The sequence below is a fragment of the Eumetopias jubatus genome, unplaced genomic scaffold, assembly GCF_037043125.1.
Source record: "Eumetopias jubatus isolate StellerSeaLion01/CBP00866 unplaced genomic scaffold, mEumJub1_p1.0 scaffold_13, whole genome shotgun sequence".
Lineage (NCBI taxonomy): Eukaryota > Metazoa > Chordata > Mammalia > Carnivora > Otariidae > Eumetopias > Eumetopias jubatus.
In genome coordinates this window covers 113,341,251-113,353,270 of record NW_028274819.1, presented here as the reverse complement: position 1 = coordinate 113,353,270, position 12,020 = coordinate 113,341,251, and the positions used below count along the sequence as shown (strand labels likewise).

At 39.7% G+C, this 12,020-nt stretch overlaps 1 protein-coding gene across 9 annotated transcripts in view; it reads left to right on the top strand.

Annotated features, from left to right (window-relative positions):
* YAP1 (Yes1 associated transcriptional regulator) overlaps window positions 1-12,020 on the top strand; it is a 107,436-nt gene that overhangs the window by 2,658 nt on the left and 92,758 nt on the right. For all 9 annotated transcript variants that reach the window (XM_088017453.1, XM_088017450.1, XM_088017452.1 and 6 more), the window contains exon 2: window positions 866-1,116. In XM_088017453.1, the coding sequence (XP_087873579.1) occupies window positions 866-1,116 (251 nt within the window). The remainder of the gene's footprint in view (window positions 1-865; window positions 1,117-12,020) is intronic.

Genomic DNA, 12,020 nt, shown 5'->3' with positions numbered 1-12,020 from the left:
TGGGGTCTGGGTGCAAACTTTTTTCTGCAGTTGAACTGTTCACATTTTTACCATCTACGTAGGAATACATGGTTGGGTTTTCATTTCATTAGGTGTCTTAAGAACGTTTGAATGATTCTGAATCTCTTGCATTCATTAAAAGTTGTGTAAGTTGTGATGGTTTTATTGATGGCATTGGTCCACGGTGAGAAAAAATGATAGTTGTCCTGTGTTTAGGGCTTGGCTTGGAAAGAAACATTAACTACTTAAAACCTAGCTGAAAAAGAAAAGAGAAAATGTATAGTTATTATATTCCTGGGTCGTGTTATACCTGGGACCTTTTAGAACTCAGAACAGCACCCATACGGGTTCAGATGGTTAAGCATCTGCCTTCGGCTCAGGTCATGATCCCTGCATCCCCGGGTCCAGGCCCCCCGCCCCCAGTGGGGCTCCTTGCTCAGCGGGGAGTCTGCTTCTCCCTCTGCCTGTGCCCCTTCCCCCACCCCCGCTCTTGCTCTCTCTCTCAAATAAATAAAATCTTTAAAAAAAATTAAGTTTTAAAATCCAACATACTGTAGAAATGTTCCATTCATTTTGTACTATTTTCTTCTAAAATGTATAGAAGGCACATCTAATGTGTGCTAGGTAGAAATTAACTTAGATGGACTGCTGATCTATAAAGTTACAAATGTTTGTGAAAATACACACTAAAATCACAAAGCATTTAAAAATACACACCTATAAATCTATATTCCTCTGTGTCAAACTTTAATTTTTGCCTTTGGTACTTAGATATTTGGTTGCAATGAAATCCTGTCAAGGAAATTTAAAGGGACCCTCTTTAAAAATAATTCTTAGGAAATTTTTGTTTTACTGTTCCCAATAGGCCAGTACTGATGCAGGCACTGCAGGGGCCCTGACTCCACAACATGTTCGAGCTCATTCCTCGCCAGCTTCCCTGCAGCTGGGAGCCGTATCCCCCGGGAGCCTGACGCCCACCGGAGTGGTCTCTGGCCCAGCAGCTGCACCCACCGCGCAGCACCTTCGACAGTCTTCTTTTGAGATCCCTGATGATGTGCCTCTGCCGGCAGGCTGGGAAATGGCAAAGACGTCTTCCGGTCAGAGGTACTTCTTAAAGTAAGTGAAAACCTATTTTGGAAAGCACAGTAGGTGGTATTAGGAGATAAAATGTCATTTGTTTTTATGTTTTACTTTATGTCAAGCTTAGTTTTATATATAGAGATACACCCATAATACACACACACACACACACACACACACACACACACACTTTTTTTTCACTTTAACGTGACCTGATTACCTTCTTCAGCTTGGGTAATATTTTGAAAGCCTGATGGATTCTTGGTTCAGAGCCTTTTAATAATCTTTTCTTTTGTGGCAATTTGGATATTCTCATTTTGACTTTGTTCCAAATCTGTTAATTAGCTTAGGTTAAAAGTGAAAGAATACAATGAAACATTTCAAATTGTGGGACTTAGAGGCTGGCATAGTCTTAGGAAATATCTGTGGCACAACGACATCTCTTCAAATGCACGTTTTAGTGGTAGAGAAGAACTACAAAATAAGTAGGTCTTCTTTGGGAGTCAGATTTTACAATATTTGAGATTGTCAAATCACAAACTCTTTAGCTGCAGTTTGATGTGACGGACCCCGGCCCCAGCCCAAAAAGTAAAGAGAACTATGAGTTTCCATGTTTCTATAATCGCTCCGTGGCAAACTTCTTTCAAGCTAGCAGGTCCTCAAGACAGAATCCTGTTCTGGGAAAACAAAAACAAAAGGCCATTGCATTATTTATTTTTATGAGACTTTTTGTCTTTAACAAAATGGCAAAATTTCATTCAGGCTGAAAAGATCAAAATAGAATTTTATCCTTTCTCACTTCGAATTTGTAGATAAGAACTAAGTATTTTTATCTGGCCTTTTGGATTTAAGTGTATACAAAACTTTTCCTTAAAGTAATTATAGACTGAAATTGATGTTTTTAAATAAAGTTGCTTACTTCTTGCTGTTTAATCAGGTTGAGATAAAGTGAAAAACAATCCAGGTTTTGATTGAGGTCTGTCTTGACAGTCTACGTCTAAGGCAAATGTAACATGTAGTTATTAGATCAGATAATACAATTAGTGTTTTGTTGTGTGAGTCTTAGTAAGTATTTTATATTGTCTTTAAGGGTAGGTGGTTTGTAATGAAACATAGGGTTTTCAGAAAGGCTTGTTTAAAAGAGCGGAGAAAAAGTTTGATCTTGAAAAGTTTCTACCGTTTTTTTGCCCCCTCTCCTGTAACTTTTTTTTTCTTTTTAAAATTTAAATTTTCTGGTGTCCTGGTATCCATTTCAAAGGGTCAAGTTTCAACCAGAACAATAAAGGGCCTGAGACTGGAAAGTACACACAAGTCTGGCAAATTCATCTGCATGAGCAAGATCATTTGTTCTCAAGCAGACATCCAAAGTAAATGATTGAAAGAGCTGCTAGCTGTGAGGGATGCGTCAGGAACGGAGACAAACCAGGTCCTTGGAAGCAAAAAGAAAGGCTGTACTTTTTTGAACCTCACCCTGCTGGGTCACATGTTGACCTGGGGAGATTTTTTAAACAGCTTAATAGCCTGCTTGCCTCCTTTCTTTGGTTGATGCTGTAGTTAAAAGTATAAGGTTAAAGAGCAGCCTTTATGCTCTTTTTAGTCTTTTGTATCTTGTAATAATTGCTTACAGGTGACATCCGCCTACGTTTTCATTATTTTGAATGATCTTGTTATTTTGACCTGAAATAAATGTACTCTAGGTCCATTTGAAAACGTTTCCAGTGGTTTTTCCTTTGAGAAGAAGTGTTTCTCTTAATGATACTGATAAAGATGGGTTAATGAACACCCCAGTTGAATGGGTCTGTAGGGAAGGTAAACCAGGCCAAAATGATAGGGAAAGTTACCCCATGTGAAACATAGTTGTAGGGAGTGGAGAGAAGCTTACCTGGGAGAGAAAAAAGAGGAGAGAGAAAATATGATTGTTCTTAACAAATGAAAAGGAAAAAATTAAAAAAACAAAAACCAGAAAATGTGGTCCTTTAGGATTTTTGAGGGACTCTCACACAGAAGTAAAATTGGACTTATTATAAGAAACATGAGGATTTTGAGACTCCATGGAATAATTTTCTCATATCAAACATTTCAGAAATACAAGGATTTTTCCTGAGAGATAGGCGAAATCATGGATTAGTGGGTACTTGTCAGGAACGGTAGAGAGGGCCCCTAAGCATTGGTTTGTGGAAGATGGCTACTGTGGGCTTATAAAATTTTGTATTCTTCTAAACAGTATCTGCTTTAGGAACAATATGTACTTTGGAGAAGTTATAAAAAGTTAGTTTACATCCAGTTGTTAGCTACTTTCGTGACGTTGTGGGTTGTATGAGTTGCCATACACGACTTATTTTTGCACACTGCACAGGTAAATGAGCTCATTAGTATCTGTTCTGACTATGAGTCAGAGATGATGGTAAATGAACCTTCTTTTGGAGCCAAGTTGCTATTGTCCAAGTTTATTTTTATCCTGATGTGATGTTTTCAAGTCAGGCTCTGTTTGGGACCAATATTTATATTTTTCTTGTGTCTGAAGAAGATCCTTAGTGCCATCAAGATGTAGAATGCAGATTTATACTAGTTAATTACTTTATACTCTTTCAACAATGAAAAACTGTATTTTGCTATATACATCTTTTTATTTTTTTATTTTTATATACATCTTTTAAGGTAATCATGGGAACTAACTTATAAGTTACAAAGTATATAATTTGTTGAAGTTTATACTTGGCATGAAGAAATTTGACTGTGAATGATCCAGACATGTAAGGTGATGTAATTTGATTGAAAAGTTAGAAATGTTGACTTTGGAAACCAATTGTTGCCTTGTGACCATAGATGATGACGTTTTGGTCAGTTGGCCCATCTTCTAGTTTCAAAGCAGCATAAGTACCGAAGGATTATAGGCAAGTGATCATTGCTATTTCTGAAGCCCTCCGTAGCTCAGTGAGATCTGGAGAAAGGACGTTTCTTAGCCCGGCAAGTGACAAGGAAGGAAGCTGCATTTATCACTAACACATATTGAGCTCTGGTATGATTCTGAAGTATGTGAAAAAGGCTCCCCATCTGTATATTATGTGTAATATCTGTGCTAGTGAGTTTACTGTTTTTAAAACTAATCTTGTCAACATTGTGTATTGAGCTTTTGTTTTAAAAGAATTCTTCTCTGTATTACTCTGAGAATTATTGCCTTCTTCAGCTGTCTTATAGTTTTCCTACAGGAAATGGTTCTTCAAGTAGGTGGTCAACAACTTCCTATTTCTTTATAGGCTGCTGAATGACTTCCTGAATTAGTATTCTATAATATTTCTGGTTACAAGGCGTGTTTTTACTTCTCAGATTTTATTTTATTGAATCTGATACCTTGTAACTGTTAATGGTAATAGTTACAAAGAACTTCTTGTATATAATGTATGATATAGAATTATAATATGGTTTAAGAAATCTGATTCAGTGATCTTAAAAGTCTGTACATTTGCATTGCTGTAATAATGTTCTTGTAATTTTTAAAGATGAATCTGTTTCATTTGTTATTTGTCATTTTCTGAATAACTGGCCATAGTGTTTTTAGTCCTTGAAGATTGAAGGTTTCTTGTGGCCCTGATTTGATTAAAAGTTATATTGAGTATGTTGATCCACATTTTAAAAAGGTATTTTTCCAGAGATTTTCAACATTGCACAGCATATAACTGAGGCAGTATTTCAACATTAAATGAACTTGCCTTGCAGATGTTATTGATCACTGTAATTGGTTTGCTTCTTTTTTTGCTACATGTTATTTCAGAAGTGAATGTTCCACTGGCCTAATTAACGCTACCTCAGAAATGTATTGATTAAAGATGATTAAACCGTTTCATACTATAATTTGACGTATGCTTCTCCCACACACTTGCCCAGTAGGAGACTAAAAACACAGTATATGTTACCATAATACAGATTGGATGTTTTAAAAAGGAACAGCTTCATAGAGAATAAGGCTATTCTGTTTTCTGGTTTCTTGATATGACTAGGGTAACCCAAGTGATTTCCCGTTAAAAATGAAAAGCTTGTAATATTGCCATTAAATGTTGATTAAGCTGCAAAAAGAAAAAAAATTCAAATTGCAATCACAGAGTGTTTCCCTGTCTGAGGGGAGTGCCGGTGTGTGCCTGTTTGTCTTGCTGTAGCGGTGCTGGGGAGGGAGGGGGGAGATGAAACTTTGCCCCTACCACCCCCCCCCCCCAGAAGAAATGCTTGCCTCTGCTCAGTGGGTGGGTGGCCTGGGCAAGAATGGCCACAGTGCCACGTGATTTAAGCAGAAAAACTGGAGGCACTGTTGAGTACAGGGGCAGAAGAAAAATAGTTTGGAGGTAGCGGATGTGACAGAGTAAACAGAACATAGAGATTAATTTATTTCCTGAGGAGAAAAATGAGCAATTTTTATGTGAACTAAGAAAGGTAGCTGACAAACTAACAGTGAAATACAGCAAACTCTCAGTTGGCTACAAGATGGTAGGCTCATTTTCTATAAAAAATAACATTCAAAAATACTTTTCCCCAAAAGCCTCACGTTAACTATTAAGAAAAAAGCTTAGGTGGGGCACCTGGGTCGCTCAGTCGTTGAGCCTCTGCCTTCGGCTCAGGCTCAAGTCATGATCCCAGGGTCCTGGGACAGAGCCCCGCATCGGGCTCCCTGCTCCGCGGGAAGCCTGCTTCTCCCTCTCCCACTCCCCCTGCTTGTGTTCCCTCTCTCGCTGTGTCTCTCTCTGTCAAATAAATAAAATCTTTACAAAAAAAGAAAAAAAGCTAGGTACCATTTGAATAGTTGAAACTTAAGAAAACATGTTTTTGAAAACCTGAGATCGGTCCCCATTATTAATGTAATGAGTTTTACTTGATAGTTAGAAAAGTAATGTAAATTAGCACCTAAAATAGTATTGCTACCATGAATCTGAATTGCCTTTTACCTTAAGGATTTGGGGGAGAGGCAGACTCTGAGCCTAACCTTTTAGTTGTCAAAATGTGTACTGAAGTTTAGGCTTAGGGCAAATCAAAGTGAAGTCACTTTAAAAATCATTTGTTAAGATTTAAGATTATTCATACTTAATTTACCCCCTTCAGTAACAGTTTAATTTAGCCATTAATTATGACTTGAAAGTCTAATAATAGCGGAGTAGCATTGGATGAAGGGAGGTCTTCAGGATCCATCAGAACTGCAAGCCATGAAGGGGACGGTGCTGTTTTTATGAAGAAGCACTGTTTCAGGGCTCTGGTTGCTTGAGTACTGTGGCACCAAGTTCCCGGGAAGAAGTACTACACTACGAGGGGAAGCACTTGCACTTGCGAAGGGCTTGACCCCTTCCAAAAGCTAACAAAGAAGTTGGGTCTAAATCACAGTGGTCCTTTTTTTTCTTCTTCCCTTTTAATATTTTAGACAAGAAAAAGTGGTCCGTTTAATCCTCATTTGGCTCTTAGCATGACAAGAATCAAAACCATGAAGTATCAACTGATAAGATGTTTCTCTGAATAATGTGGAAAGTCTACGGAACAACGCAAATAAGGGTCTCTATTAAAATATCGCTGTTTTCTTCCACCAGATATTTCCAGTGCTTTATTTGTGGTTAGGGCTGTTACTTGGCTATCTCTGGTGTGCTTCTGTATCTCTTCATGGGTAGTGTTAGTCACTAGACTTAGCACATTCTTCAGCAGCCAGGTCCTGATTTGGGAGTGGTGAGGGTACGTTTGTTAAAGCTCTTTTTTTCTTCTTGCAATTGCTTACTTAACCTAAAGTGAGGAGAATTTTTGTTTTTCAGGTAAGGTCTTTATTTGACCAAGAAGTACGTTTAGAGAGATGTGCTTTTTTTTTTTTTTTTTTTAAGATTTTATTTATTTATTTGACAGAGACACAGCGAGAGAGGGAACACAAGCAGGGGGAGAGGGAGAAGCAGGCTTCCCGCCGAGCAGGGAGCCTGATACGGGGCTCGATCCCAGGACCCTGGGATCATGACTTGAGCTGAAGGCAGTTGCTGAACGACTGAGCCACCGAGGCGCCCTGAGAGATGTGCTTTTTGACATAGACAATTTGGTTTGGGGTTTAGAGTAATGATGACTTTACTCAGAGTGCGACTCTACTTTCACAAAATTGAATGTGGACCACAAAATTGTTTGAAATTTAACTTCCCACGCATCTTGAACAGCCTCCAACATGGAGTAGCTTCTGGGGAGGAGCTAAACCCCATCATCTAGGAGGTGGGGGTAAGGTGGGGATTGTCTTTCTCTTTGTCAGCGTGAATGTGGGGTTTTGTTTTACATTTATAAAATTGTGCTCCCTCTTCTTCCTCCTCCATGTGTCAATCAGGTTTTGTGGATTTTTAGTAAAGTATTTTCTATTATAAAAGTGACGTGTTCATTAGAGGGAATTGGAAGATTCAGGAAAGGAGAAAGTAGGGGCAGAAGCACCTGGATTCTGCCAAGGAGAGGGGTTTGAAGATTCTCATTTTCGTAGCCTCACATATAAATATGTATTTTGATATTTAATTTTGAGGGGAATAACATATACATAGATTTAGAAAGTCCCTTAGGGACTTTAAGGTTTGTAAAGAAGAAAGGCACTTCTGGCCTACTTTTCTTTATCTCTGGCTTGCATTCTCCCAAGGCAAACACTTGGAACTCCTTTGAGATCTCTCCCCTCCCCCACCGACTTAAGAAAACTCTGTAGTTATAAAATGTGCTGCACTGCTGTTTCTTAAAGTTTCTGCACCTCCTAAAATCCTTCTTTCCTTAATCCTCCCAGTATAATTTCTATAATTTTTTTGTTAGGTACTTTTACAGTCTTAAGGCTCTTTCCGGCTTGCCTGAAGCTGAGCTGTACAATACATATGAGTTTCTGAACAGCTTTGATATTTTCTTGGAATTGTTAATTGCCTTGTTTTTTCATTAGTGTTTCCGCTGGTGTTTTGCCCCCTTGGAAACAACCCTGAGTCCTTCCTTTTCTTTGTGTTCTGGATTAGAATGGTTGCTTCAGAGGAGTCCTAAGGGGGCTCCCGCGTTCCTTCGCATTCTGGCAAGTCCCCGCATCACTCTTCTCTGTTGGGAACTCTGTTGACTGTTTTTCTTGGTTTGCTCACTCTTAGAGTTGGTTCATCCTTCAGGAATTTACTGAAGAAAGGGGTGAATGGTAGGTAACTGCATTGAGATCCTTTATGTCTAAAAATATTTTTGTTGACATTTGATGGGCAGTTAGGTTGTAGAATTCAAGGCTAAGATTATTTTCCCTTGGAGTTTTGAAGGCAGTGCTCCATTTTATTTTAGCTCCCAGTTTTCTCATTGAACAGTTAAACCCATTTTGCCTCCTGTGGGGATTTTAGTATTTTTTGTCTTTATCTTTGGGGGGAGTCCTTAAATTTCAAGATATGCCTTGGTATGTACCTTTTTTTATTCATTGTAAAAATTTCACGGCTTGGAAAGTCAGGTTCCTCTTTCAGGTCTGTGGTGCGGATGCCCACCTTGGCCTTGGATCCTGGGAAAGATTTCTTTTATCCATTCTTGGATAACTTCTTCCAGTCTGTTCTGTTTTCTTCTTCTGGAATTCCTGCTCATCAGAATAACTCCTTAATTTTATCTTCTCTATTTTTCTTCCCTTATCCTTCTGTTATGCCTTCTGGAAGATTCCTTTAACTTAGCTTTTAATTTTTTAATCATTGTTTTGTTTTTTTCCCCAAAAGCTGCTCATCATTCTAAATTTCCAGGGATTCTTTTTCTGAGCTCATTGTTCCTTTGCTATTTTTAATAACATGCCATTCTTATTTCATGGATGTAGTGATAGAATGTCTGAGGATTTTATAGTGGGTGTGTTTTTTGTGGTTTTTTTTCCTTTTTTTTTTTAATAAATTGTTGACATAGTGTTTCTTTTTTTAAAGATTTTATTTGAGAGAGAGAGAGAGAGCATGAGCCAGGGGAGGGGCAGAGGGAGAGGGAGAAGCAGGCTCCCCGCTGAGCAGGGAGGCCCACGCAGGGCTCGATCCCAGGACCCCGGGATCACGACCTGAGCCGAAGGCAGACACTGAACCATCTGAGCCACCCAGGTGCACCTGGGTGTTTCTTTTGAAGTTTTCTTCTGCTGCTTTCATTTCTTAAGTGGGCTTCACTGTAGAGTGTGGTAAAACTGGGACCAGCCGGGCCCTCAAGTTGTGTGGGGCCCTAAATGCCCGTTCTCCTGGCATGGCCAGTTCCTGCAGGTAAAAACCTGCTGCCCTCTCCCTAACAGGGAGCACTGGCGGTGGTAAGGAAGGCTGACTGCTGGGGCTCAGGGCACAACAGCCTGGGCAGTCAGGGGCTTCGTCCCTGCTCTTGGCCGTACCAGGTGTCTGAATCCAGAGCCTCTGGGTCTGTTTCTCTAGAACATCGGTTTCCATCTCCTGCTTGGGACAGGAGGGGGTGTGCAATAGTTTTTTATAAAAAGTTGTAGGTAAAATAAATCTTTATGAATCCAATTTGTAATTATTAGGTTGACTATGTAAAGTTGCCAGTCTTCTACGCTCCACACAGTGACTACTGACAATTTCATATGACTCGACCTACGTATTACAGGGTCACTTTTTTTTTTTAAAGATTTATTTATATATTTGAGAGAGGGAGAGAGCGCATGAACAGGAGGGGCAGAGGGAGAGGGAGTTTCCAGCCAGCTCCACTCTGAGCATGGAGCCCAACGGGGGGCTCGATCTCTCAACCCTGAGATCATCCTCTGAGCCGAAACCAAGAGTCTAGCACTTAACTGACTGAGCCATCCAGGTGCCCCTGCAGGATCACTTTTTAATGAATACTTCATTAAATGATTTTATTAGACAGATGATTAATTCAATTAATCTGTTCCCTTTAGTGACAGTTGTGCTAGTTTATATCTTCATGTGTTAGATTTTCCTAAAGGGGGAACTGTATACTTTGACAACAAGGTAATAGGCATTTTGTTCAAAGGGCTTGGATTCTGCAGTCGTGTGCAGGGACAGAGCATGGGAGACCCGATTCCTGCTCCTGCATGTGACCATGGAGATGCTCCTGCCGTAGGTCCTTTCGAGGTCTTTGGTATACAGGGCCATAAAGTTAAACAACCTTACAGAGTTACCTCGTGTCTTCCTCCCCCTGTTTGCATCAGTACAGATGGTGTTTAGAATAAAGAAACATTTGTGCATATCTAAATTGATTAGATGTTATTAGTGTACTTATATAGGTTAACCCCAGAGGTATACGACTTGGTTTTATCTTAGTTTTGGCAGCTGCTTTCCCTGGCAAGTGCTCATTCTTCAGTAGGTTATTGTAGATGTCATAAAATAAAACAACATAGAATATTTTCTACCTGTGAATATAACCGTGGAGAGGTAAGTGGTTAGAATTTCATGAAAATTGGGTTTAGTTTGAAATGGATTCACCCATAGTAGTGACTGAGATGTGTTTAAGCCCCTTTGTCATTAACATCATTGAATTTATCCAGATCCACTTTGTCAGCAGCCTCTGCCTTGATTAGGTAAAAAGCAGTTACGTATGGAAATCCTTTGTGGAAGAAGAGGAGGAAAACCTTTTAAACCACATAAAATCCTAAATGACCAATACAAAACCAGACCAGAGCGCTCTAGCCATCAGAGAACAGTGTGAAATGATACCAAAAAAGTGGATAATTCTGGATTGGAAAAGGTATTAAACTGTTGTGTGGTGTAGAAGAATGGAACAGAATCAATGTATCTTAGTTTAAATATGTAGAGTAGGGATGTGTATTAAAAGTAGCCAAATGCTAAGGTTAGGAGAGAGCTAAATAAATGGAGATTTCTGAGACCTGCCTGGAACTAATCCTTACCAGTACTGGGGGTCACAGTTAAAATTTACTGAACCCTCCTGCATAACTTTTTTTTTAAAGACCCTCTGGGGAAGAGTTGGCCAAAATACAGATGTTTCTGTTTTTCCTCTACACATGTTCAGACTGATATAGGTTATGTTTCCGAAATCGTGTAGTTTGGATGGGCTCCAGATGATGTAATAGGATCATTTTTAACCCCTCCCAGCTGGAGGGTGTGCAGAGCTTCCTGTTAGGACTGGTACAGATCTCCTCTTCTGGGTGACAAAATGAACACTGTTAGCTAGACAGTGATACGTGGAATTAAGATCACTGTCCTCTATTTGAAGACAAAGCACGTCCTTTGTGCGTGTGCGTTTGAGTTCCCAGTTCGTGTCCATCACACTGTAGGTAAGAATTGGCACGGCCTTTCAGTAGCCTGACTCCCTGACTCCAGTTGTGTAAACACAGGGTGTTTCTCCTCAAAAAAGACCCACTCGGTTCTGGATGGTGTGTGTTGGGTCGCTCACATTGATGTAGCTAATGGTCTTTCTCCCTGCTCTTCTTTGTTATCTTTCTTTGAGCTCAGTAGACATGCTTAGAGGTCTCTTAATGTCGTAAATAGCTGCCTAGTGGATTTAGGGAGCAGACATTGTTTTAAGGGTTCGCTGGGTCCCACTCTGTGGAGTTGGGACCAAATTCATACTATGTCAGTCAGGACTGCAGGGGTCTCAAGACCCCGATTTCTTGCACGTCCTCTTGTTAGTCTTTTCACTGCTGACTCTCTCCCTGGAGAACCTGCTGAGGCTAACTCAGTATAAGCTCACTAAAGGTAGATGTTGCCCTCTTTGTTCTTGCTGTATTTATTGGCGGATGACATCCCTTGGACTGCTCATTTATTTCAGAGTCCACTGCTTGATGGCCAGCCTGATGAATGCCTATAGTCCCTGCATAATTACTGGGGCTACTCAACTCCATCCTAAAAAGATGCTAGAGGATTTACTTTTTGTATTCTGAAGTTAATTTTATAAGTTTGAGATTGTTCTTAAACTCAGATAACTAGGGCTACTAAAAAAGTACTGCATGTTTTCTGGGTGCAAATGAACAGTAGTTTTATGTTAAGTTATTACAGGTTTGTTCCATGGACAAT